Source organism: Cheilinus undulatus, linkage group 24 (genome assembly GCF_018320785.1).
Source record: "Cheilinus undulatus linkage group 24, ASM1832078v1, whole genome shotgun sequence".
Taxonomy (NCBI): Eukaryota; Metazoa; Chordata; class Actinopteri; order Labriformes; family Labridae; genus Cheilinus; species Cheilinus undulatus.
The window spans coordinates 12,422,406-12,449,638 of NC_054888.1; the positions used below are offsets into that span (position 1 = coordinate 12,422,406).

Genomic DNA, 27,233 nt, shown 5'->3' on the forward strand with positions numbered 1-27,233 from the left:
GTAAAACATTAACAAGGCAGATGTTACCTGCATATTATATTATGTATGGCTATTATGTCTATGGCAAAACCAGCAATGTTAACATAACGCCACTAACAAGCTAGCAACTAAGCTAGCCAGCTGTAAAGCTAGTTATCTTCACTGCCAATTAAACTTATTGAAGAAAAGTCTGTTTTTTTAAGGAACCCCATTTCTGCCAGTGAGGGAAAAAAAGGTCAAAATTATGAGATACCAAGTCATAATTATGACTTAATTATGACTCAAAAGGTTTTTTTTTTTTAACTTTTCCTTTTGTTTTGTTTTTTTTTCACTGGCGGAAACTGGCTTCCATAGTTTTTGGTCTTTTAGACAACCAGTATGTACCAGCAAAAAACAAAAACATCAGTTAAAAGAATAAACAAGCTTATTGTGATAACATTTATTCTAATACAAAACCTGTTTCCCTACATTCGGGATGAATACATTACTTATTTTAAACACATTTATGCCTTCTTAACATTTATCATTTTGAGCAGCAGTCTAAACTCTTTGGAAACATTTTGGGTTTACCAAACCATAAGGACTAGGAAGGCATCACACTACACTGTTGCTCTAAATGAGTTGAAGAGGATGATATGGGAGCTCATTTCAGCCAAAAAAATCGAAATTATGAAATAAAAAGTCAAAATTATGAAGCAAAACTCAATATTATTGGAAAAGTCGAAAATATGAGACAGAAAGTCAAAATTGTGATGAAAAATCCAAAATTATGAGAAAATACTCTAAATAACGAGGAAAAAAAAGTCAACATTATGAGATAAAGCTTCATAGGGGATAAAAAGTCTATTTGTACGATGATAACTTTTAATTATGGAATAAATAAAATTATCAGATTAGGAAATCATAATTATGAAAAAATAGTCAAAATTCCGAGATTAAAAATTGAAATAATGAGATAAAAATGTCAGAATTCTGAAATGAAAATTTAAGAAGATAAAAAGTCAAAATGAGATTAAAAAAAATCAACAGTAAGAGATAAAGACATTCATAGTTATGAGCTAAAGAAGTCGTAATTTTGATAGAAATAGAAAAAACTATGAGGAAATTTTTTTAAAAGGCTTGAGGAGATAAAAATATCATAATTATGAGATAAAAAAAAGTCATTATGATGTTATAAATAGCCAAAAATATGAGTAAAAATAACAAAAGAATATTTGAGGTAAAATACCATTTTAATTTAACAAGTCCAAAATTGAGTTTAAAAAGTCATAACCATGAGATGAATAGTCGGAATCATGAGGAATAATGTCTAAATTATGAAATAAAGTTGAGAGAAAAAGTTAAAATTATGAGATGATTAAAATTATTAAATTAAAATTATACTTGTGAGATAAAAAGAATAAATTATGAGAAAGTTAGTGATTATTTGAAGATAAAAAGGTGGTTATTTTGAGATAGTCAACATCACTATTCTTTTCATGATAATGACTATCTTATAATTTGACTTTTTTTCTTTTAGTGGTGAAACGGGCTTCATTAGAACAGTATGACACAAATTGGCACAGTAAAATATGAAATAATTTATCATACAAGCCAGAAGTTAAAAGTCATTTTATAGAGTTAGCAGAAAACTTGCTGTAATCTTAATCTAATGTTAGGTGTTTCCTCACATAAGTACTGGCTTTATCATGGATTTAAAGCCTTTTCAAACATCACTTCACCCATGTACCCCAGTCTTAAATATCCCTTTTTAGGGTGATATCCCAAATAAGCACAATGAGCCTTGAAACCCAGTTATTTCATACTTTTATTGGACTATACTCACCATTTCTTAAAACAAATGATCTGTTCTGCCTTCAGCCAAATGGAAATCTTCCAGATTGACACAGAAGACAAATACAACATATTCCAAGCAAAAATGAGAATACTTACAAAGTTTGACCAGGTTTTACTTCCTCAAGGTTCACTCTTAAAAATGGACACCGAAAGAAATGGCTGGATTGATTTGAGCTGTTTTCTGAAGCTCTTGTTGAAATAAATAGGAATATAAATTATTGAATCAGAGAAACATACCAAACTCTTAACATTTTAGTGCAATAAAGCCTTCTCATAAGTTGTATGCATTTGATTTATTTGACAGAGATTTGTGCATTATTTGATCATTGTACTGCATACTATGGAAGTTAAATCCACTTCTAATTAGCATCAACATGTGGTCAGAGAATTGATATTGCAAGTTTTGCTGTAATACATTTTTTTGACCAGAATTGTGGTCTACAAAATACATGTTTAAACAGCTGCTTCAGTGGGCCTGATATTGTTTGTTGTTTCTAGCTTTTAGAGAATTGTTTATGTGCCAAATTCCCAGAAATACGCATATTCGTGTGCCTCGTTATTCCTTTCTTCATATCTTCAGTGTGAACATAAACAAAATCCAGACATTGTCACCAATTCATCATTGCCCGACACAACTTATATTTTACAAAAATATGTACAAGAGCGTCTCATCATTTCATTTACTTACATCCTATCATTCCCTTGTTTTCATTCACTAACCCAAACTTCAGTGCCCTAATCCCAATAGTTAGAAAAAATATATTAGACTCTATTAGTACAGGGATCCCACAAGACAAAACAAAAGTATAAAGTGCGCTAAAAGTTGCTTTGTAGCTCATAGTGGAGGGTCAAGGACACTAAAACATCACAAGGTGAACAGTGACGTGCTGAACTACTAGATATGCCAAACAGACAGCAAACTACACATGACGACAGTGAAGGGACAATCTGAACAAGCACTGCTGGAGCATTTATATAAATTAGCTCAGAAATTAACAGTAAAAAAAAACACTTCAAGCACATCTCTGCTAAAAAGAAAAGGTACCGTTGTGTACATGCCTCTTGCTGAAAAAGATGCATTCAAATAAAAAAATAAAAAAGAAGTCCCATTGGTGAGTTGTAACTTGTTTTTCCAGTCAGCAGGAAGATTCAGCAGGATCCTTTTTTCCTCCTGGAATGCCTTTAGTTTTGGAAACGAGCGCAACCGACAGTACAGGTGGTGGTCCATCATTGGAGCGCGTTTGTTTTTCACTTTCCACTTTAGTGCCTTTAGAAGTCAGAATTCAGTTATAGCCTAATGTGGAAAGAAAAACAAATAAATCAAGAGGTTTATTTTAAAGGGGACATATTTTATCCCTTGAAGACAAGCTTATATTGGTCTCAGAGATTTCCAAATCATGCCTGTGAAGTTTATTGCTGAAGAAACACTCCAGTATTGGATTTCTGGATGCCTAAAAACCCCCTCTGTTTCAGCCCTGCTCAGAACAAGCTGTTTCTGTCTGTAGCTTTAAATGTTACTGAGCTGTCTGACTCCGCCCCTCTCAGGAAATGGATGTGGCTCTCCTGATCCGATCAAGGGAGAAGGGCAGAACTTTCTTCCAAGCGGGGAGGCCAACAGAACCTGGGGGCAGGGCTAACTCCCCACATAACACCATGAGGGGAAAATCTGAGAACGGCTTGTTTTAGCACACATTTTCTGAAAGGCGGAGAAAGAGAGGGCAGGAAGGAATGGAATTTTCTGATTCTTGGGGAGACTGTGGGCAGGCCAAGGGCACATATTTTTGTTGGAAAAACCTGGAAAAAAGTGTTTTTTTGCATATGTGACCTTTAAGAAGTTGCATTTTGCTACCACTGGAGATGAGCTCTTTGGATGTTTTTTGGATGATGAGTTATCTTTTCTCTTCCCCTGTCTGGAAGGCTGGAGACAGAATCTTATTTAAGTATAATGAAGGAATTAGTGGATTTTAAGGATAACTTAAACATTCCTGGCTGCAAGTACTAGAATATTATGTTGCTGCTGTCCCTGATGTTTTAGGATACTCTGCGCCACAATTCACACCTGTCTATCTGTTATCAAAGACAAAAAATTCCTTCAGTTGGGAGTGGCCGTTATTAACTTGCTGTAGCTCAAGTTATGAGTTAACTGGAAATAAAGAAGGGTGGCAAAAATCATCCTGTAGGCTGGGTGCGGCTCTTTGCCTACACAGGATGAATTTTGTCACTACTTCCTGGTACATCACAGTGCCATCTAAATTTCATAGCTCTTAATCAGTTATTTAAACTTAGTAAGGCTCCTTTAAACTTTATTTTCAATGATAAAACATTTAAGATCAGAAAAAACTACACTCAACAACACTGAAAAAATCACATGAATTATTTGCCTTGTTACAACGAGCAGAGTTATATGCTACACATAGACACTGACCTGCAAGGTATTTAGCACCGACTAACATCAACATGCTGCCAAAGATGTAGAAGCCGAGTGGAGCACTACTGAAGATACTCGTTTCACCTTTAAGTCATCCAGAGCGAAGAACATGAGACAGAAAAAGAGAGGAGTTTAGAAAACAAGGTATAGAGAAAAAAGCAAAGAAACATGTCATTGTCCTGCAGGAAAATTAATCTTCACCCAAGCCATTGTTCTTGCAGACTGAATAAGATTGTCCTCCAGGATTTTCCTAGATCTGACCACATTCATTTCACCCTCTACCTTTACAAGCTGAGAAGCATCCCCACAGCATGATGCTGCCACCACCGTGCTTCATAGTGGCAGATGGTGCGAGTCTCCCACATGCCTTTTGGTGAACTCTAGATGAGTTTTGTGCCATAATCCTTCTATTTCTTCATGATGGATTTAACTGAACTCCGGAAGATGTTCAGTGCCTTGGACATTTTTTATACATCCCCTGACTTTTTAATAATCCTTTATCTGTGTTGCTTGGAGTGTTCTTTTGTTTTCATGGTGTAACAGTAGCCAGGAATACTGATTAAGTGGGGACTGGACCTTTCAGACTTAAGTGTCTTTATACTAAAATCACTTGAGACACATTCGACTGCACTCAGGTGATCATCATTTCTCTGACTACTAGCATCAGTTGGCCTCTGTAGAGTTAGGTCAGTCACTTTAAAGGAGATGAAAATTTTTGCAGTCACTTATTTTACTTTACATATTTTTGTTTAATTGCTTTAAGCTTGTAGAAATCTGTTTTCACTTCACAATTAAAGAGGGTGAATACTTTTATAGGCTTAAATCAACGGCAAAAACATAGCTTTAAGATGGACTTTAGAATAACATCATTCCTGTATGGGCTTGCAAATTGAAAATTCTTAATTTGGCGCTCACCATTTCCATTACCAACCGGCTCTGTCGTCTCCCAGTTCATCGATTTCTGCACTGCCTTTTTCCATCGAGCATACCGAAACTCACTCTCTGCAAAGAACGTATGCACAAAAAAGAGAAATGTTTTCATTGAAGCAACAAAGCGGTCCACATCTTTTAAGTCTTGCAGAAAGACAACAAAGCCATACCTTCAGGGTTGATCTGAGGCTCAAACTTCTCAGAGGTGACCTCACTCAGGTCCTCTGGGCTCAGACTCCACACGCTCACCCCCTCTGCTGCTCCAGCTGCCATCGCTGCACCCAGGGCGGTTGTCTCAGGCATGGATGGCTTCACTGACAATAAATATCAAGACAATATTTACCCAGGAAAAGAGCAATGTTGACCAATGACAGATTTTATGTAAAAAATGGAGGGGGGCAGCATTGCTCTCATTTAGCTAAGAATATTCCTTTATATGACTCATATAGTTTTTTGATGCACAAGAATTTCCTTTGCAAAAAAATAGCATCTGCATATCTTAGTAATCCTGAGTCTTTAAGGTGTCAAAGTGAAACAAATCTACTGTATCATTCAACAGCTGAACATCAGATAAATGTGAATGTTTTTGTAGTGAGCTTCAGGGTAAACAGGTTGTCGAAGAACCAGTTAAGTCAATGTCAGTTTGTTTATCATGGCTGTTGTCACAGAAAACTTTAAAGTACGATCAAAGCAGGAAATCTCACCAACAGGGATGCAAAGAATGTCGGCCTGTAGTTGCATCAACAACCTGTTGGATGTCATTCCTCCGTCCACCTGGAGCTGAGTCAAAGGGATGCCGCTGTCCTGGTTCATGGCATCTAGTATCTACATCCAAACATTATTATGTCATTTTTGGAAAAATGCTAAATCAATGTCATGAGATTAAGCAGTTATCAACTATCAGCAAACTTGTCTGTCTTTGAAAGGGCCTTCTCTCTGATAAATAATCAGTGAAGGATGTAGCACTCACCTCTCGTGTCTGAAAGCAAACAGCCTCCAGTGCAGCAAAAGCGAGGTGACTCTTGTTGGTAAACTGAGTCAACCCACAAATGATCCTGTGACACAAAAACATATGTTGTAACAAGCTTTGTGATTGACTTTTTGTGTTTTACAAACTAAAGAGCGGTTTTCGTCCTACCCTCTTGCACTAGGCTCCCAGTAAGGTGCGTAAAGACCCGAAAATGCAGGAACGAAATAACATCCGTAGGATGTGCCGACTGAAGCTGCCAACTTCTCTGCAAAGAAGAGAAAGACAAATAAAAACCCAAATAAAGGGTGAAGAAGATGGATGCAGAAAGAGTAGTCCACAAATGCTACTTCTAGATTTGATGCTTTAAAAAAATGCTGTAATAAGCCTCATAAACCTAGAAATAGATACAAATCAAGTCTGTCCCGTATTGGCTTTTTTGCCCTGGTTTTCAGTAAGACACATTCAAAAAGCAGTTAACACTCCGGCACCTCATATCTTAGAGACCTGTTAAACCCCTCTACAACATTAAACTCCCAGAATGCAGGCTTGCTTGTGGTACCTATAGTCTCCAAAAAATAATTGGGAGGCAGAGCTTGCAATTATTAGACCGCTCTCCTTTGGAATCACCTACTAGTGAAGATCTGAGAGGCAGACACCCTTTCTACATTCAAGAGTTTTCTTAAAACCTTTTAAAAGAAAGAAACTAAGTTTTTGAAAGAAAATAAAGGTTGGCTCAAGCCTGGAACAGATCCTACTCATGCTGCTATAGGCTTAGACTGCTGTATGTGTTAAATCTAAGAATAGGTCATCTTAATGATCTGTCACCTTCATATCTTAAAAGAGCTGTAGATAGACACCCTATCTACTTATAAGAGTTGTCTTAAAACTTTTTTGTAGAGCTTCAGGCTGGCTCAAGCCTGGTCCTGCCCCTATACATGCCGCATATGCTTAGACTGTTGTATGTGGTAAAACTAAGAATGACTGAGGACTTCTGAAAAATCAAAAAGTCATTTTATAAAATATTAGACTTTTATCTCAACACACTTTTCTCTGGTCAAAGAACTAACCAAGCTCCTCAGAGGACCCAATGATCCCGAGATTGTCTTGCAGCCAGCGAACCACAGCACCAGCAATGGCCACCGAGCCCTGAGGAGAAGTGCCACAAGGAATAATGGATGCGTTCTTTAGAGACTATTGTTATCAGATTGGAGTGTGTTTTAGATATTGTACCTCTAGTGCGTAGCAAGCAGGTTTGTCCCGGCCGAGTTTGTACGCTACAGTAGTCAAAAGGCCATGATCGGACATAACAGGCTGCAGAAAAGAAGGAAAAATACTTCAGTAAATGTACGTTGAATCAATTAAATGTGAAGCACTATTTGTAAGGTGTTAGTATGCATGGAGATCTCTGATAATTTATAAAAATAGACCCAGACATGTGTGTTTTGTGTGATGCATTTGCCCTGGATAAACAAAGTCAGTCATTTTGTTAAATTCTGAGACATTTCTGATTGAAAATGTTAAGACGCTGCATGACAGTGATGCTAAATAAAGCTTTGTGCTCTTCTTTTCCAATTCATTTCTAATGGAGTCCATCCTGCTGGCTACTATGGAGGATTTTAGCATTTTTAAGACACCAACAATGACCCTCTTCCACATCTACTGTGCAGCTCAGAGGATGAAATGGTCTTGATTTGTCTGTAATGTGTGTTTACAATGCCAAACACAGCCTCAATTATTCTAAATCGAAAAAAAGGGAGCAAAACCAGCATAGATCAAGAAATTGCACCTTCCAAAGTGCTGAGATGTCAATTTGGACTAGATTTTCTGAAATATGGTGGACAATTTGTTTGTTAATTTTTATACCAACAAGGTATATTTTCATGGGATTAGAAACACAGACATCCTCCACTAATATTACACGTCACAAACACTAATCCTGTGCGTAATGGGCTCAAATATGTTTTAACAAAACAAACAATGATTAAGGTACCTTGGCTCCAGTGTTTCGCAGCAGAAAACAGCCAGTTCCATACCTGAAATGAGTAAAAACAAAACTTTAATTTGGCATTTATGAGGCAATATTTAAAGAAAAAGCAAGAAATCGCACAAAACAACTCACGTGTTTTTCGCTTGTCCGTCCTGGAAACACATTTGCCCGACAAGTGCAGCTGACTGATCCCCGAGACACTGTTGTTAAAGATAATTCACAGTTAGTCATTAAAAAATACAGAGTAAATGAAGGAAAGTAGATAGTTAGAGCTTGAAAGCAGAAATAAAACCTACCCCTGAAATAGGGATGCCAGAAAGAGCTCCAGATTTCTGCCAGAAGGAAAGATGACCTTGTTTAATAAGTTCTGTGTTTTTTTTACAGTAAAATAGCATGTTTAGTGTTTTATTTACCATCTTTAGAACATGTCAGTGATGGAATATTATGTGCAAAAATTTCACCTTTTCCCTATTTTACTTAAATAAGGAAAACCTGCATGAATGGCTGGATAACTTATGATAATAATGAGACTAAAACTGGATTTTAAAGTACATATCTTATGGCAAAAGCTGAAATTACATCAATTATTCACAGAAATTAAAAATACATTACGTCACAAAACTAAAACATCATTTTTAATCACTTGCAAAAAGTTAATTACTCATTATTTGACCCCAAGAAGCCAAATAACTTCAATGTACTGATCTTAATTCTACCACCACACTTTCACATGAAGCGTACTGAAACAGTGGAGGGAAACAAAGGGGTAAGTGTGATCCTGTACAAATCAAAAATGTCTTCACTCCTATGTCAGGCTGTGGTTTTGGGTTAGTTGGTTCAATAAAACAGTGCCAAAGAGTGAAGAGATTTAGGAGACATGAAGGAGGCGCTGCAGGAGGATGGTCAGTCAGTACCAGTTTAGTAGCATGCCATAACAGAAGCAACAGGGGGACCATCCAGTACATTTCCAAGAGTGTATGGCCTTAGTACTGCAGGTTTATGTGTTTGCTTATATCAGAATATACTAAGAAAGATGGTTAATGTTTCTAAAGAGTTAAAAAGATAGAGACCTAACTTCAATCATTATTTATACACCTGCTTATCCAGAGTCTGTTAGGACACTTTAAAAATGATGAAATACATCAGAGGCTGAGGGGAGGTGCAATAAGAGGACAGGAAAATACAACCATGGTGAACGTAGTGGGAACCAGGCTACACTTCTTGTAACGTGTTACCAATTTAATGTTGATCTGCTGTGTAAAATTAACAGTTTAACAAGGATTGACTACAACATGGGTACATCGTGTCAGAAGAAGACTTTGAGAGGAGAGACAAAATGTCTTCAACAATCCTAACCAAGTCTACTTTCCTGTTTGGATCAAGCTGTGGATAACCTGAATGACTAAGCCCCTATACTAGATTATAATTGAGGATTACGGATTTTAGACTGTCTGTGCCCCAACAAAGACCATTCACTACATTACATCAGCATGTCAGCCAAAAAATATGTAAATCACAATAACACCACTAAAATTTAGACCAAAAATGCAATTTTTGCTAAAACAAATCAAAATTACATGTGTTCTGTTAATAGAATTTGTTAAAATGATCTGTTAATTTACAAGAAATTAATCTCAGAATTTCTGATTTTATGTCATAGGTTTACAGAAAAAAAATCAAGTTAGAAACTCATACATTTTGAAATTTCATGGAAATAAAAAGGTACAGGCTAAATGACAGCATGGTCTCTCCTCTTGCTTGTATCCACACAATCTTTACATTTGTTTGAATGGAAATTGAAGTTTAATTCATATACCTCTGCATTCAAATGTCATATCATTATGCTGAACACTCTTTTTCATGTACAGTTGAAAGGAGCATCACCTTGTGATGTTTCTGTAACAGCTACTAAAAAAAACCCCCTTTAAATAAACTCTCACCATCCTGAAGTTTTAGGACGTTTCTTAAAGTGACTCCATTGTTTGAAAAAGAGAAACCTCATCTGAATTTATCTGGTAGCTTTCTACATAAAGAATATTAGAACGTGAACTATCTTGCCGAAGTCGTTCAATTTTCTGCACATTTTTGTGATTGTTTCAGTATTGCTTGCAAAACAAAATCAGGTCAACAAATATGCCGTATATGTAGAGGTTAGGGTCATCTTTAAAAAACATCTATACAGTCATGTGCAGAAGTTTTAGGCATGTAGGGTGCTAAGGATTCATCACAGGGCCCAATGTGCAAAAACCTGGGGCTGGAGGGAGGGGGGCAGCCAAGGTCAAGCTTGACGGCGTCTCTTTTGTCCTGGCCTTTTCATCCCTGGTGATATAACCAGAGACCGCCTGTTGGTGCTGAGGGGGATGTTAACAGAAGCAATGAATCTCCTTTCCCTTTTGTTTAGAAAATAAAAAGCTCTTATCATCCTTCACTCCTAGGAATGTTTATGAACAAAAAGGATTTTTGGATGTACCACTTTAATGGGCCAGCAGCCAATCACAGCGCTTGAATCTCATGCAAATAAGAGCCTTTTACAAAGATTATCTTTCAAAGTTATGGGAGCTACATTTTATTTCATATATCGTAAGAGACCTGCCCCTTTAGACAGTTACCTATGATGAACAATTTTCTGTTTTTTGACCATTTCTAGCTATAACTCACTGCTTACTGTACGGTGTGCAGTTATGGTGCCCTCTGCTGGAGAAAATATGCACTAACATCATTCTGGAACATTATTTGTTTTCTTATGATGTATTCTGAAGGGAACATTGTCCAGCTTGGCTATAGTGTGGCAGATGCACCAAAACATTTTTTCAATTTTGTGGGGTAAAGAGGGCAAGTTTTGGTTTCATTTTGTTGTTTCCTGCAGCCAAGGTGCATCTGTGAAGAAGTGGTTTGAATCAAAGGTTAACTGCTGTTAAATTTGCACCTAGCACAGTGTCATGTTAATGAACAATCAGTTCAAAGTAAGCAGCAGTGAGTGCATCAAAGCCTCAACAGCCATAGAAACAATAGCAGCAAATCTGTATGAATTCTGGTCAACAGCTCCTTAAAATGTAGCTTCCGTCTGATGTTGGAAATGCACTGTGTGGTGGCATGTGTTCACTCCGGCCACAGAAAAGCAGGGCGGGTTACTTTGCATGATGAGGTAAAAAAAAACACAACTGATGGCGAGGTTTTACTTACCAGACTAGAACTTATTTTCTACCAGTGAGAGAAGAGAGGACAATGGCACACAGAAAGATGCCTAAAAGAGTTTCTCAGACAACCTTCATGCACTTAGAAACAGTCTGAAAGACTCTATGGTCATATTAGTGGCCACAGTAGACACAGCAATGAAATCAGTAAAATTAAAAGATAACTTTATCTGTTTTATGGTTTCAAATGGAAATAGACTAAAATAATCCTAGAAAGTTTGTGCTTTCTTACCATGAGGCCGTAGATCTCGGAAGAACTCCTCACTCTGGGTAAGATGTCCATGGGAATACCGAAATACCTGATGGGAAATGGAGGAATGTAAACAGCAAATACATAAAGAAAGCTCATCCTGCTACTTAACCAACTCATGATTTTAAACAATCGACTGGCAAAGGTGGAAAAAGCACAGAAATGGGTCCAAGCAGAAATCACTTCCTGGCTTCCCTCCATCCAGAGTTCTGTGGGTGACATGAGGTGTCTGGGGTGGTGTGAAAAATGTTACAGCAAAGGATGGACATAAGGCCAAATGACCTTGACCTCTGACATAAAAAAAAAATCATATCAGTGTGTCCTGAGTCAAAGAGGGCATTTGTGCAAAGATTGTAGAAATATCCCTTAACATGTGCTTGAGATATTGTGTTACAAGTATGGGCAGGGACAGATTCCCCTTAAATATTATGCTTCCAGCTCTGCTTATGAGGCAGGATCAGGCACTTTGCTCATAGAAAACACAATACAAATGCTGTTATAGAGAGATCGGATTCAAAAGTTATGGCATTGCTACTGAATTGGACTGTTTCCCAACTTTTCTGTACTAATTTTAAAAAATGAAAGCATTAGGCTATTTTTCATGGTCTGAAGTAAAACAGTAGTGCATTTCAGAAAGCTGGGAAGTGTAATGAAGCACAGCTGTCATACTTGCACAGATCAGGGTCCCAATCCATGCTGTGAATGTTAAACAACATCGTCCTGCTGGCGTTGGTCACGTCTGTGCAGTGGACTCCGCCTGACTTGCCCCCAGTCAAACACTGCAGTACAATCATAAAAAATACACATAAATAAGTGGAGATTTATTCCTACAAATCTTTCTTTATAAACATTTTTAAGGTTGGGAAGTTTGGGCTTACCCATATAAGCCAAGAGTCGACGGTACCGAACATGGCACGATGAGAGAAGACGGCTTCTCTGACCTGGTCGACATTGTCCATCAGCCAGCGGAGTTTGACTGCGCTGAAGTATGTACTGATTGGGAGGCCTGTTTTATGCTGCACGGGAAAAACAACACATGCATAAAGGGATAAGCGACAAAATTGGATGACAGTCATGTAATGGAAAAGACAGTTGCAAAGCCATGCTGTTAGGACTCAGCCTAAGGAGGCTATAAAGTGTATTGTGCTATGTCAAATTGTGTCGTATCACATTGTATCGACTGTATCACTGAGGTAGCACACTGATTTGTGTGATCACAGAAACTTCTCATATAAAAGCCTCCATTTAAACATGAAAAAATACTCAAGGCAATTAAAAAACAGGTCTTAAAGTGACTAATCAAATTTGCTGATCACACCTACAACCTTGAAAATCCTGCAACCATCAATGAGGATGTGACTGAGGAGCTCACCTTCAAGTGGTTCTTATTCCGTCCTGGAGTTTTGTTGATGAGACGTTCGACTGTTGATTGAGTTCGCAGGTCCAGCCAAACTACACAAGAAATAACGGAGTCAAATCCTCAAACATAACTGCAGTTTCATCGTACTGGTGTCGAGTTTATTGCTTTACTTTCTGCTGCACAACCTGAGACACATTTAGACTTTATGTTCCTATAAAGGTTGTCAAACATGGTTGAAGATACATAAAGTAATGGATGAACAGAAGAGGAAATACATAAAAGCTTTACCGATTGCATTGTAAAGAGGCTCCCCAGTTTCTTTGTCCCAGACAAGCGTGGTTTCTCTTTGGTTTGTCACTCCAATCGCTAAAAATTAAGCAACAATTTTCTCAATTTTTAGGCCGTACATAACCTCCCATAAACATGTGAGAAAAGGTGCCTTTTTACCTTTAATGTTTGAGATGTCGATGTTGAGCTGGGTGAGCTTTTCACACGTGCGCTCCATGCATTCGTACACCGACTGCAGAATTTCTTTGGGGTCTTCCTCCACCCATCTGAAAAAAAGTTGCATTTCAAACCTGCAAATGTTTCAAATGTTCATTCATTGTAAAGAAATTATGTTGGATTCATGGCTTACCCTTCTTTGGGGAAGCTCTGTTTGATTTCAACCTGGTGGTGGCTGAGGAGCTCTGCTGTTTTTGAATTGAACACCTTTAAAGACAGAAAAGGACAAGTGTGAAAATGTTGTTTTGCCTTCAACCCTGCACAAGGCCTTTGTTTTTGGTCATCAATCACGGACAGGATCATGTGACTGGATTTTAACACCTCTTTGTTTTGATTTTCTAAGGAATCTAACTTGGCATCAGTGAAAGCAAACCTGCTTTTCTTGGCCCCAGACGTGCGCCTTTGGATCACTAGTTTCACAGTGGTTACTTCTTTTGTATGCTTTATTTCACTTTTATCAACTTTTCTGGTATATTTTCAAGCACAACTCCAATATTTTAGGATCATGATGAGAGTAACTGTAATAAGGGAGGAAAAGAGGAGAAAGCATGGCTGACAATCTAAGAGAGAGCTTTGCAATTCAGCATGAGACACCCTGCTGTGCAAATGTGTTGGTATTTTGGACACAGCAGCGTTGCAGGAATGGTACAATTATCACAGCTATAAATACCTCAGCACATGCCGTGTGGCATTTACCAAACTTAAATGAGAAGTCATGACATGTAAGATGAAAAATACAGTCAATATACATGTCAGTAAAAATTTATCCTGTGAAGTTTAGAGTAAACTGTATTTTGTTTTGGGTTTCTTGCAGTTTGAGCTGACTCACGTCAGTTAAATTCTTGGCTCTTTCCTATCAGCCACACCCCGATAAAGAGCCAAACATCTGTGCAACATTCTCTGTGGGTTAGAGAGCTGAATGAAAACAGGTTGGAAGAGCATTTTAAATTTGACAAAGCTCTATTACCACGACTAAAGCGCCCCATTTCTTTGAGTGAAATCTTAAAATCTGATATTTTCCTCAGTGCAAAACCCAAAGAACGAAATGACCCACATCCCTGAAATGTTTGCCTTGAAAAAGACAAATTGTTTTCTCTACATCCACTTACACCGATAAACATTAGGCTATATTTCCTTCCTTTTGGCAGGTACATTTCCATTCCCCCAGCTTGTTTGTTTTTGTCAAAAACAAAGCTAACAAGTCTTGTCTGCTGTTTCTGAAGATGCCCTCAAGGGACTCTGCTGCTGCCTTCAGGTGCCGTTGGACAGAAGCAAAAATGTGTAGGATTTAGGGCTGGGTAACACAGTACCATTAAGATATGATGTGTAGATTGATTTTTTCCCCCATAAATAATATTGAAACCATCTGATACCATGACAACAAATATTTCAGTCATGAACACTCAATGTTGTGCAATTTTTTACATTTTAATTAAGTAAATATATCAAACATCTCAACTATATCTGCTGATTTCCTTAGGATAAGGGTGCGGGTAGATTCCAGGGCAGCTTAGTGCTGTGTCCCACACAGGCGGGGCAAACTGTGAGCCTTAATCTTTGGGAAAATGGTGGACAGTATATCATTTTGATTAAGCAACAGAAATACGCAAATCCATGCCTTTTATGAGGGTGAGACTCTAACCTGGGATGTCAGAGTTAGGGTTTTGTATTCTTTGTTTAGCACGATTAATCACATGCTTTATTGTCCCTTTCAGCACACTGGTTAAGCCACACCAGTCTCCCCGCAGCCACAGTGATGTGAAAAAAGTCCACCATTAATGTCTCATTTCAAAAGAAAAAAAAGCAGACAGTTTAGTGGGCAAGTCAAAAGTCATCTACACCTTGTGATGGTAATTTGGCCTTTCATTGATCTCTTATATCCTTTTCAATCCATTAAAAGTTCTTTTTCCATGTTTTACACTGAAGTTTAAATCGGCAATCAACCTGTAAAAACAGTTCCACCTATCCAAATTGTGTGATATTTCTTTGCTCTTTAACTGCATGTTTAATGCTTAATAATAATGCTATTATTTCTGAGTAATTTTACTTGCATCTGGTCTTGGTCCTCCCCAAGGCAGAGGTGGGCATATGACAATAATATTCTAATTATTATAGTTATTTTATGCTATCTTATATGCAAGTATTGTAGGCATTTTTCCTTACTTTCTGTGTTATATATTGCTAATTACTTTGCCCTATAATGTGAGCTGCTGTAATAACCAAATTTCCCCCAACAGAGAAAGGTTTGTCTTGTCTTATCTCATAGGTTTGTATCCAAACAGGAAGCCATTCACCCTTAGTTTAAAAAAGCAGGCGATCCAATATAGAAAAACACTCAATTTTTAATGTAAAATAGTGGAATTTTAAAATGTGATAAAAACAATCTGACATTAATCACTGTTGAAGTTGTCTGACAGTTGAAAAAATATGCAGAGCTGCAACTATAAAACTTCAAAATTAAAAGGCACTGTGTAATTAAAGAAAAATGAGTGTTATTTTGCATTTCTATCGCCTGAGAATGTATGTTAAACAGTCATATGTGTTTATGAATTGACTTAAAGGTAATGTCTCTGATAAAAATGAGAACTCGAACTGAAAAATTAAAAATTGTATCTGAGTTAAATGTAGGGGGACATCCCTATTTCAGTTTTACTTCTTAAAATGAGGAGGATACAACAGGGTGACTCCTCCAACGACCACTTATTTGATGAACTTTAAGGGATCCGTTAAAGGCATTGTAGTAAAATTTACAGTTAATTCGTGGCTTTTTAAAAAAAAATATGCGGATAATTAAGTAATATAAAGATGCGTTCAAGTGCTTATATATCGCCGTTGAGGTTGAAAGGCTTTCAAGCTGACATTAAAGCAAAAGCTGTGAGTTAAAGCCAAGGACACCGTCAGCTCTGACACCTTCATGACCCAAACATTATTACAACACAGCTAATATTACAGCTAGCTAACAGTAACGGTTGGTCCCGCGCGGCTCTTACCAAAAACCGTGTGGAGCTCGTGCCCTGGTCGATAGCAGCAACCAGCGGGCCCAGCATTATCCGGTGAGAGGACGCAGCCATGTCGCCTTGCATGGGCAGCCCCGGAGCTTTTGGCACCCAACTGGATAGGAAACCAATTACCTCCACCGGCAAATGCGGCTCAAGCTCAGCCAAAGACGGGGCAGCGGGTCAGTCGCGGATTTCAAACGTAAGTATGCCTGAGACGCTTAATGATGACGCAGATAAGCGCGTCCTTGCAACAACCGAGGGGGAAATAATGTGATATTAAAACAATTAATAAACTAAATAATTGCTATTTCATTAGATTTTATTATCAAATAAAATTATTTTATATTTTTATATTTGATATAATATAAATGTTTTTGGCTTTTTATGCCTTTAATGACAGATAATGGAATGAATCAGAAACAGGGATGAGAAAAAAGTGGGGGAGAGACCCGAACCTATTTATTTATCTATTTATTCATTAATAATAATAAAACTTAAGACTTCAAAATATAGAATTCCTAGACAGATCTTGGCTACACGTTATGGAAGAGGTGCATACTTATTGAGGGAGGAGAAAAGGAAGGCTTCACTCATTTATTTACCCTTTTAATTTAATTGTGCATTAAAATGGGGATGGAGCAAATGAGTTATTATTGCAGAAACGAAGGAAGTACTGTGATGAATTAGTTGTTACATCATGAGGATTGTGTGACATGTGGATGTTTGTCTTTTATATGTTTATGATGTTTATTGTTTTACCTTTTTGTCTGTTTTTTTGTCAGGTGTTTTACTTGTTTGTTGTCTTATTAATTGTTAATTTAAATATTGAGCTGTTGGGCAAACAATGGAATTAAGTTACTTTTTTTCTGCCTAAGCCTTTTAGGCTTGGATAATTATTGTATGTAATAGATTTTGTGATAACTGAATCATAACTGTAATACCTTACTTTGCCCAGTAAACACATAGTTGCAAAAAAATAATAATAATAATATTAAAACATTTTATTATTTATGATTTGACAATTAAAAAAAGGCAAAACCCCACCTTGATTCTCATAGGATATCTACAATTTACTGTGCTGTGACTTTCCAACTTTACTGAAAGATTATCCCCAAAACTTTTCACGACATTAAATCAGTATTAATTTGGCAGCTATTTCACATTTAGTCTAAGTCTTTAAATTAAAGTTATTTAGTTTAAGAAACACTTAAGTCATTTTCACACTTTATAGTTTTAATCTAGCTTCGGCTGACAACAATCAACTTTTAATTAATCAGTGAATTCAGAGCATACAGAGGTAAATATTGGAAAAAGAAAATTTAAATGACTTCGCAGATGCCTGATCTAAACAAAATACATGGCAGTGGCTCATTTAGTTACCCATAAACACTTTCTAATCTGTGCTAGTTTCTCCTCATTTTAATTCTCTGTTGATGAAATAAAAACATAAAATACAATACTTTGTGTGTTATGTTAAGGTCAAAACAAATGCTTTAGTGGGCTCAAAGATTAACAGGTCTCAGATTGGGCCATGGCAGACTTATGTTTGGGAAAAGCTGTAGTATAAGAGCCACATATAATTAATATATAGGTATATAGACACAGCAGTTTGATATTGTTTTTTAATAATAACTTTTATCCATATATATATATATATATATGTAAATAAGAATAAGAAACATATAATAATGACTAATAACAAATCTGAATATGTCAATCTTATCTAATATGGGACGAATTAAATTATTTCATGTAAAAAATATAAATTAGGCTTTATTATTGTGATTAAAATAAAAACACTATTTAAAGAACACACAAATCCGCTTACGGACGTCGCAGTTAAACTCTGTGAGATGTATCAGCATCAGCTTGTTTGTGTTTTTTATTCCAGTACATGGAAAGCCGACAATAACAAAATACATGTTCCCATACCGGGAGTCGAACCCGGGCCGCCTGGGTGAAAACCAGGAATCCTAACCGCTAGACCATATGGGACGTTGATGGAACGCCAAAAATAAAGGGATATGAATCAAAGAATAGGCGTAGGTGTTTGGGTTTGTTTTATTTATGTTAGTTATATTCAGTGTGATATCTAATCAAAGTTGGTACGTATTCGTTTAATTCATTTGCTGACAATCTACACCTGTAAATAGTTAGTTCAATATCAGCTCTGGTTTATTTTATATCTTTTCAAAAGTAATGCGCTTCTCTTTGCAATATGCAAACGGCAGTTAAACATTTAATATTTATATCACCCACTTTCCACCTTTATATTCACATCAGTCACATCTAACTACAGGATGTTTGTGGTGCAGGTGTGACTTTAACAGAAAAAAAACAAACATAAAACCTACTTACAACACAACCCCAAACTTTCGTCGAGGATTTGAATAAACTTATTCATCTTTACCTCCCTTTGATGCTAATAAAATCTAATTTTCTCATCTGCTCCAACGTCGACGTGTGATGACGTCGTCACAAGCGGACCGTGTTGTCAGTCATACAATGTGGAAAACGCTTCTCCGGTATTTTGGTCCGTTTTGAACTCCTCTTCGTATTTTAACCACCAAGAATAAGAAATGTAAGTACTCAAAAGCACCCAAAGGCATATTTTGTAAATTAAGCCATGCAGGAGATCGTATTATAGAAATAAATGGTTTTTGCTAGCTGGTTGTGTTAGCTGTGTAAGCTAAAGGTGCTATAAGGTGCTATAAAGGTGTTGGTTATTTGTTATTGTGTGATTTCAGGGCTGACTACTGGAAGTCACAACCTAGGAAATTCTGCCAGTACTGCAAGTGTTGGATTGCGGATAATAAACCTGTAAGTAAGGCTGAAAATACTGTTTAAACGATCAGTGTTAAGTTGTAAAAAGTGACCGAGTTAAGTAGCGAGTGAAAGCTGAATGCGCCTGTGGTTGTTTTCTAAGAGATATTGAGGACGACAAGCGTCCAAAGCAATGTATTTTGTCTAGTTGTATTGCTACAAAACATACCAGAAAAACCCTAAAAGGCCAGTTCCTATCTCTTTTGCTAAAATGTATTCGGGCTGAAAGTCACCAATTAACACGGTCACTGTAGAAACCATAACATCAAATCTAACTCAGACGTCTTGTTCCTTTATTTCTCCACGTTTGCTTTTGCTTTGCAGAGCATTGAGTTTCATGAACGAGGGAAGAATCACAAAGAAAATGTGGCTGCAAAGATCTCAGAGGTATAAACATTAATAAATTATTTTATTCATACTGCTTTCGCACAAAAAAAATACACCAAGGTCAAAATAGGTTTGAATTTTTCCATAGTTTTGATTTTTATTTATTTTTTACCTATTGTTTTATATTTCAGTTTAGTTTTTTATTAGTTTTAGTTTTGTTTAGGCAATATGGCATACTTATCATTGGTGAGACCCAAAAGGTCTCTTCACTTTTCATTTTATTCATTCAAATTTAATGTTTGTATACAACTCAAGACCTAAAGTTACCACTGTGTGAAGTCTTTTTCAATCAAATCTGGCAGTTTTATCCTCTTCAGGTTTGGGTGTACATGTCGTGTAGCATGGTACTGCCAAAGACTAAAATTAAGAAAATTTTGTCTCTAATTTTTATTTCATTTTAATTAGTTTTGTAAGCACAGAATTGAGTTTTATTTTGTTTTATTTTTTCCCTGCAAAGCTTAGTTTTTATTTATATTATTTAACTATTTTTTTACATTTTAGTTTTACTTACTTACTCAGTTTTAGTTAAATATAATAACCTTGATATACACACAGTAAATAAAAAGCTACCACACTCGGATTAGACGACCCATAACTTATAAAAACTTGACCTTCTTGGCACAGTTCTCAGGCCTGGCAAGAGAGATAAGGTCCAGCCATAACATTTATCACTAAAGCTGTTTTCTTATTGGCTTCTGAAGTCTGCCAATCACCCTATCTGTCCCTCTGCAGATTAAAAAGAAGAGCATTGACAAGGCGAAGCAGGAGGAAAAAATGTCAAAAGAGTTTGCAGCAATGGAGGAAGCTGCAATGAAGGCATATCAGGAAGATCTGAAGAGGATGGAGAGGGAAGCAGCAGGTAATTTCTGACATTTATAAACACTTTTTTTTTATATATATATAATGCCTTTATTTGCTTTCTTAGGAGTTTAAAATTGTGTTTTTTTTTGTGACAGGATTAAGTTCACCAGCTCCACCAGTGATGACAAAGCCAACACCTCAAGTAAAACCTCAGCCTCAAAAACAGCAGAAGAAAGAGAAACCAAGAAAGATGTATAGAGAACAGACACAAGCCCAAGTCTGGGTTGAAGGACAGTCAGATGAGGGGCATACGTACTATTACAACACTGTAACTGGAGGTTGGAAAAGTCAAAAGTTTCCCGTTAACAGGTCATTCAAATCTATACCATGTATGTGTCAAACGAACCATTTTAAGCACTATCGTTTTGTTTAAATAACAGAGTCTCAGTGGGAAAAACCAGAGGGTTTCCAAGGCAAGAGCTCCATTCCTGCACAGCCTGTACAGACAGAGGTAAATATTTGTTTAATATCAGTGCTTTTAAGTGCATTTATTCTATTTTTAATTGCTGTTAACTGTCTGTTCTTTGTTGTGTTTCTCTATAGGGCTTGTCAGCTTGTACTTGGATGGAGGCCCTCAGTCCTGAAGGTTACATGTACTATTACAACACAGAGACAGGAGGTCTGCTCTTTTCACACGTCTCATTTTAATTACTATTTTTTCTTTTGGAGATACAGTTTCATAATCATGTGCCTTCTCTTATTCAACAGAGTCCAGCTGGGAAAAACCAGCAGATTTTCCGTCTAAAGAAGCTTCTGAATCTGAACAGAACAAGGAGGGAGAAAGTCAGGAGGATCCTGCAACTCCTCAGCCTGAGCCTCTTTCAGGAGAAGAGGAAAAGGAGAGCTCCAACGAGGCCACAGCATCACAAGTGTCTGAAGTTCCCGAACAAGCCACCCAGCAGTCAAAGGTCCCAAAGATCAACTTCAGGGTAAGTAAGGAGTGCCAAAGGAGTGAATTAGGGGTGATTTTTTTGTAAATTAACCCTGATTAAATTTTTGCTTCCAGAAAAGGAAAGCAGAAGCTGAGCCCTCTGAAAAGGAGGGAGAGGATGAAAAAGTAAGCGATGATGCTCCTAAAAAGGATGCTGAAGAGACGACGAAAGAGGAGGAAGCTCCAAGTACGACTGCTGAACCGGAGGAGAAGAAAGAAGAAAAGGTGACACAAGCCAAAAGGCCAAAAGCTGCAACTCCATATGGAGCCTGGGAACAGATACAGGAAGAGACAGATCCATAGTAAGTGGGTTAATCTACTGCTCAATTTGCAACGTAAAGACTCTGAAAAAATCTAAACATGATTTTTTTTCCCTTTTCAGTGCCAGTGTGGACCTACAGCTGCCACAGGTGGAAGCAGGCACAGCCAGCACTCAATCCGACCTGCCCCCGGAGCCCAAACCCAAGTTCAAGGAACGCATCATCACCTCACTGGGAGAGGAGGGTGGACCCGCTTCTTTCAGAAAAAACAAGACACAAAACGGGAAATCAAGGAGTCTCAGACAGAGAGACAATGATGACTGATCCAAACATGTTAACCTCAAGTGAGAATGAGAAAAAAAAAACCATACTATTCCAGGAAATCTTGGGACATTTAGATGCAGCAGATGTGTTTTTACTGAAGAAGCACAAATATCGTCATTGTTGAATTAACAGTTTCTACAATGAGAGTGATCAGGCCACTCTCCACAATCCATTTTAGTGGTAGTGTGCAGTGCAACTCTTTTTATATTCTTATTTGATGTGTACAAATTGTGTGATGATTTCTGTCTGCTGGATGTTTAGCACAGATTTCCCCAAAACAGAGCATTTTGGATCATTTTTGTATTTTTCATAACTTTATTTTTTTACCATTGTAAGCTGTGGAAAATTAGGAATCTTTGTGAATCGCAATATTTATCAGTTAAAATGTCACACTTTGACAGAGCAGCTTGAATAGAAGATAATAAAGATGGAGATGTGATGTGCAGGGAATAAAATGTCCCTTTTTGTGAATACGCTTTTTTAATTCTAAAGCATTAATAAATATGTTTTATTTTAGGAATATTCAAAAGTAAAAGGGATGAAGGTTGCCGGTCAGCTGGCACAAACACGCAGGGTGTGACATGTTTCTCGTGAGTGTGTGTATGAAACTGATATGCTGGTTCACACCCTTATTGGCAGAGAATCATGAAGAATTCAGTCAATACTATCGCAGTTACTGAGCTATGAAAAACACATCAGCTCCGTTTTTAAACACTGACTCATCCTGCTATTTAAAAACTGTTTAGTAGAGTACTCTCGTGTATGTTTTTGGCTGTTTAAAGAAAGCAGGAGTAAGTTATTGTTAAAAACATCAGCGACATGCACAAAATCAGCCAAGAATGAATGTAACCATGGCAAAAAGAAGTTTTTATGGATTAAGAAAGAAATAAGGGAACAGTAAATGGGTAAATGTCTGATAGTAAAAGGGGCAGATAATGTTTGACTTGTCCAATGAGCTGTATGAGTTTTTTTTTTAATTGATATAAGACATTACAGAGCAGTGTTGAACTTATTTTATATCAATGTGGCTGCAGGGCAAAAACCAAAGTCAATGACAATAGAGCACGTGGTTAATTGGGGTTATTAAAGAATTAATGCGCTAATTGTGAACCTTCATTAATCGTGATTAAGGCGATTAAAGTCCCCGTAAAGTGACAAAAAATCTTTATTTTAGGTTTTTGTATGACAGGCCATTGTGTTATGAACTACCAGGCCAAATTTCAGTCATGAAAAATAAATCTTAAGTTTATTAAATCAGGCTTTAAAGTCATGAGAAATGAGGCAGACACGCCCACACTAGGATGCTGTGGGTGTGTCCGTTGAAGCCATGCCCACTAACAAGAAATATGATCCTCTCAAATAAAAAAAAAATGCTTCTGGCTGACTGGCTCTGTGCCAGAGCAGAGGCAGAAGTTGAGGATTAAATTTACTGTTTTCTGGCACAAATCTCTCTTAATTTTAACCTGTAGGCCACTGTGGCCTATAGACTTAGAAAATACAACTCACAATGAACAAAAACACAGCATGTAGCTGGCTGTAAACTTTAAATGAAGGCAGTGACATCAGCTTACAACAGACTACTGAGATTAACTGCTGTGTGATTTTATATCATCGTAACATTAGGGGGCAAGGTTAATTCATAGTAATAAAGCCAAGCCAGCAGCAGAGCCGTCTTAATCAAATATTCAGTCACACATAGGTCATAGGGTTTTCACATTTACAGCAATCTTTTTCCAAAATATTCCAATGTTTGGATTTCACTTTACAGGGACTTTAATCTTGATAACCCTAATTATTGAAAATAAAAATTTCGAACTTCAAAAACTTCTGAACTTCCAACTAGCATTTGAGCACAGTATTGCAGTTCATGCAGATTCACTGGTGTGTAATAATTCTGTGCAACTACAGCACAGATTAGATGCAGAAGTGTAAATCAGCGTTATAATGTGACAACTGCTTAATCATAAATAGCTTTAATATCAAATAATAAATACATTTGCCATAAAATACCCAACATTCTCAGTACATCTGAAGGTAAATTGCAAAAAGATTAGCACGCCACAAAGCTTCTACTAAATGATTAATACAGCAACGGTGACATTTTAGGCCAACTTGTTGCTGTAATAAATCGTTAAGCTTTCTTGTGTGCAGACCTGCTGCTGCAGCTCTCCACAGCCTCTATTAGCGCCTCTCTCTCTGCATGTTCCAGTACATCAGAGATCAGATCATGGAGCGCCTCTCCTCCTCGCATGAACTCCTAAACATTGACCAAAACACGTTTTAATGATTTTATCATATAAGTCTTGAGATTATAAACCTGACATTAACAATCATAAAATAAAGATGTAGCTGTTTGTTGAATAACAGATTCAGATTTACCTTAATATCTCTAGTGACATAACCAGTCCTGTGGTCTGTGACTCGATCCTGGCTGAAGTTGTAGGTACGAATCCTCTCCGACTGGGAACGAGTGCCCACCTTAGATTAGAAACAAGGGAGTTAACTGATAAGGCTGGATAATAGTTAAATGGCCAAAGATCAATGAGTTAATCAAACTTCATTAATATACTGGATAAATTTAACTGCAGATCGAAGTGTTTTAAAAGAGAAGTGACTGACAAAAAGATAGATATAAATACCTGCAGCTTTCTTGCTGTATGCCTCTGCTCTGTCTCTTTTCCCATCATGCTTTGGTAGAGTCGTGCCTTCAGCACGCGCATTGCCGTGTCTCTGTTTTGCAGCTGGGACCGTGTCTGCTGACACTCTGCTGTTATGCCTGTTAAAAGGAGAAAGCAATAATGTTTTTAATGTAGCTGATATTTTCACGACATATCAGGAACTCTTCTGGCATGTTTTACCAGTAGGAAGATGAACGATGCGAACTGCACTGTCTGTTGTGTTCACACTTTGACCCCCAGCTCCTCGAGACCTGAATGTGTCGATACGAAGATCCTTGGGGTTGATTTGGACGTCAAACTATTAAAAAGAAGACAAGCAGAAGTGAAATAAAGACTTTTAGTTATGCCTGTAAAGAAAAAGTGACAAGTAAGAGGGGTTTTACCTCCACAGGCTGAGCCAGGATGATGACCGTCATGGTTCCGGTGTGAATACGCTGCATCCTGGAGGAGAGACCCACCTCAGGGATCCTCTGCACCCGGTGTGTTCCTCCTTCATGCTTCAGATGTCGGTACACATTCTTCCCAGCTACTCTTACTGCTGCATGGTGCAAACCACCTAAGATAGAGACATTCATGCAGTTGTAGTTATTAGAAGTGGAAAGTGGAGAGGTGAAAGCATGTACAAGGAGAACGGATAAGGACCAAGTATGGAGTTTTCCCCACACAAATCTGTGTGAGAAAAACATAGTTTGGCACTTAGATGAGCCCAAATATATAACTGGAAATTACAAAAACATGATAAAAAAAATCTTCATTCTAAAAGGACATGCATACGTACATTTTATTCTAATGTTTCCCAGGGTTATGTGTGCATTGTGGTTGTTTTCTAGAGATCTGGACAAATTAACCCATTGTCATTGGAAAACCAGCTATGTTATTTCGAGATAATGATTGAAGTAATTTAACATCCAGAGAAACAACCATTTACTTTTTATCACAGCAAAACATAGTACAATAAAATGTATACAGTACTGTTCAGAACTTTTAGGCATGTTTGGGCCAGAATTTGGGACGTAAATGTAATAAGTAAGAAAGTAACTCACCATAATCGGCAGGTGTGAAGTTCAAAACCTCAAAGTCCCAGTTCTTGTAAGAGGCAAAACCCTTGTACATGTCAAACATTTCTCTGGTGAACTGCTGACAGATGTCTCCTGAAACCATGGTAAAAAAAATAAAATAAAATAAAATAAAAAATAAAAAATGGTGAAATATATTTTGTGAACCGGGGCAGATCCATCTCATTCCTTCATACCTCCCGTTGTTCGTCCTGATACAACCTCAAGAACCACATCGCTGGAGTCAAGAGGGTCTGAGGGCACGAGAGCTTGGATCAACTGGACAGAAAGAAGGCACACATTTTCACACAAAATATTTAATAAAACATGTCTGAACATATTCACCCACAATCTGGACACTTACATCTTTTCTTAAGGCTAAAATTTTGTGGGAGATTTGTGCCTCCTCCTCTTTCAACAGCAGGGTGAGTTGTTGGTCTTCGTCTTTGCTGCCAGCTGAACCTGCATTCAAGAGGAAAGCAGGACACAGTATTTTGAAGATAAACAGATGGCATGCTTGAATTAAGAGTGCCCTTAAAAGGCATCAATAACACTCAATGTTTTTGATTAAAAGTTAAGTCACAAACACATAATAGCTTCATTTAAGTAGTTTTGAGATCAGGAGGCATTTAAAGACTTACAGAGGCTTTAAAACTCCTCACTGACAAACTTAAGAACAATTTATGATCTTTTAAGCACAAACTACTGAGTTCAAATGAGCTATCACGTGTACACGTGGTTTTTCTAATAAACCTTATATTTAGATACAGATAATTAAGAGATAACTACTCACTATGTAGAAGTGACAGTACTTCCTCGAGGTCCTTCAGGGCTTGCTCAATGCTCTCAAACACCTTTGCCACAGGCAGCAGCTCTGTCTGTTTCTTCATTAGCACTTTTCTGTCTGTTTCACTGATGTATGCGTATTGTAGTTTCTTGCTAATGTCTCTGTACTCCACCATGAGCTGCTGAAGATGCCTCTGAACAGATTCGGTCTTGTACAAGTCCCCCAATTTACTGTGACAGAGGCGTTTTGGAGCCACTGCAGCCCTGTGTTGCACATCTGTGATGCTAGTATAGTTTACATTTGCTAGTGTCCTCCAGTCACCTCCTCTTCTTTTAAATCCTCTGTTGCGAAAAAGTACCCGACTACACGAAAAGCATAGCCGAAAACAGCAATTAAAGAACATTTGAGAACATTTAAAGCGGAATAAGTACAGTAAAATTAGTTCAAGGGTTTTATTGAAGAGTTTCTAGAATTGGCAACTAGTTTGCTGCTAGCTGTAAAAGACGCCCGGATGTGGTTAGTAACGGAGGCGCACGAAAGGAATTCTGGGAACTGTAGTTTCGCTGTCACGGGCGCAAAAACGCAATAAAAAAATTGTCTCCGGGGTCAAATGTTACAATTTGACGCTTAAACACAAATTTAATTTGTCTTTTTATTAGGCCACAGAGCTGTCTGATAATAAATGTCGTC

At 37.4% G+C, this 27,233-nt stretch overlaps 3 protein-coding genes and 1 non-coding gene across 5 annotated transcripts; 1 reads left to right on the forward strand and 3 right to left on the reverse strand.

Annotated features, from left to right (window-relative positions):
* Nucleotides 1-1,774: 1,774 nt before the first annotated feature.
* gk (glycerol kinase) lies at nt 1,775-16,621 on the reverse strand. Of its 2 annotated transcripts, XM_041782059.1 has the most exons (21): nt 16,429-16,621; nt 13,572-13,645; nt 13,382-13,488; nt 13,223-13,300; nt 12,947-13,026; nt 12,453-12,590; nt 12,244-12,353; nt 11,557-11,623; nt 11,314-11,331; nt 8,427-8,462; nt 8,263-8,330; nt 8,134-8,176; nt 7,374-7,454; nt 7,211-7,289; nt 6,312-6,408; nt 6,144-6,228; nt 5,878-5,998; nt 5,344-5,487; nt 5,159-5,245; nt 4,241-4,327; nt 1,775-3,109 (listed from the first exon to the last, which is right to left on the reverse strand). In XM_041782059.1, the coding sequence occupies exons 1-21, from the start codon at nt 16,519-16,521 to the stop codon at nt 3,099-3,101; spliced, it is 1,704 nt and encodes a 567-aa protein (XP_041637993.1). In that variant the 5' UTR covers nt 16,522-16,621; the 3' UTR covers nt 1,775-3,098. The 2 variants fall into 2 exon arrangements, with proteins under 2 accessions (XP_041637993.1, XP_041637994.1); XM_041782060.1 differs by lacking the exon at nt 11,314-11,331.
* A 1,739-nt stretch (nt 16,622-18,360) lies between these two features.
* Nucleotides 18,361-18,432, reverse strand: trnae-uuc. The gene has a single exon. It is a non-coding gene; the product is annotated as a tRNA-Glu (tRNA).
* A 476-nt stretch (nt 18,433-18,908) lies between these two features.
* wbp4 (WW domain binding protein 4) lies at nt 18,909-22,466 on the forward strand. Its single transcript, XM_041782278.1, has 10 exons — nt 18,909-19,018; nt 19,185-19,257; nt 19,585-19,647; nt 20,380-20,506; nt 20,604-20,786; nt 20,889-20,959; nt 21,052-21,127; nt 21,217-21,437; nt 21,515-21,741; nt 21,822-22,466. Coding segments are annotated over exons 1-10 (1,245 nt in total). The 5' UTR covers nt 18,909-19,016; the 3' UTR covers nt 22,024-22,466.
* A 123-nt stretch (nt 22,467-22,589) lies between these two features.
* On the reverse strand, nt 22,590-27,047 carry mtrf1 (mitochondrial translational release factor 1). The gene is made up of 9 exons (XM_041782276.1): nt 26,550-27,047; nt 26,121-26,218; nt 25,954-26,035; nt 25,745-25,852; nt 25,085-25,257; nt 24,882-24,999; nt 24,663-24,799; nt 24,403-24,501; nt 22,590-24,280 (listed from the first exon to the last, which is right to left on the reverse strand). Exons 1-9 carry the CDS (start codon nt 26,944-26,946, stop codon nt 24,155-24,157), a joined length of 1,338 nt encoding a protein of 445 aa, XP_041638210.1. The 5' UTR covers nt 26,947-27,047; the 3' UTR covers nt 22,590-24,154.
* Between the last annotated feature and the right edge of the window lie 186 nt (nt 27,048-27,233).

Coding starts and splice junctions, on each gene's coding strand:
- wbp4 (XM_041782278.1), top strand. Junction 20,787..20,888: donor TTACAACACTGTAACTGGAG/GTTGGAAAAGTC, acceptor TTTAAATAACAG/AGTCTCAGTGGGAAAAACCA. Junction 21,742..21,821: donor CAGGAAGAGACAGATCCATA/GTAAGTGGGTTA, acceptor TTCCCTTTTCAG/TGCCAGTGTGGACCTACAGC.
- gk (XM_041782059.1), bottom strand. CDS start 16,521: ATGCAAGGCGACATGGCTGCGTCCTCTCACCGGATAATGCTGGGCCCG. Junction 6,409..7,210: donor TGGGTCCTCTGAGGAGCTTG/GTTAGTTCTTTG, acceptor TCTTCTTTGCAG/AGAAGTTGGCAGCTTCAGTC. Junction 5,999..6,143: donor TTTGCTTTCAGACACGAGAG/GTGAGTGCTACA, acceptor GTTTGGATGTAG/ATACTAGATGCCATGAACCA.
- mtrf1 (XM_041782276.1), bottom strand. CDS start 26,946: ATGTTCTTTAATTGCTGTTTTCGGCTATGCTTTTCGTGTAGTCGGGTA. Junction 24,800..24,881: donor CATCGTTCATCTTCCTACTG/GTAAAACATGCC, acceptor TCCTTTTAACAG/GCATAACAGCAGAGTGTCAG. Junction 24,281..24,402: donor ATGTCACTAGAGATATTAAG/GTAAATCTGAAT, acceptor GTCAATGTTTAG/GAGTTCATGCGAGGAGGAGA.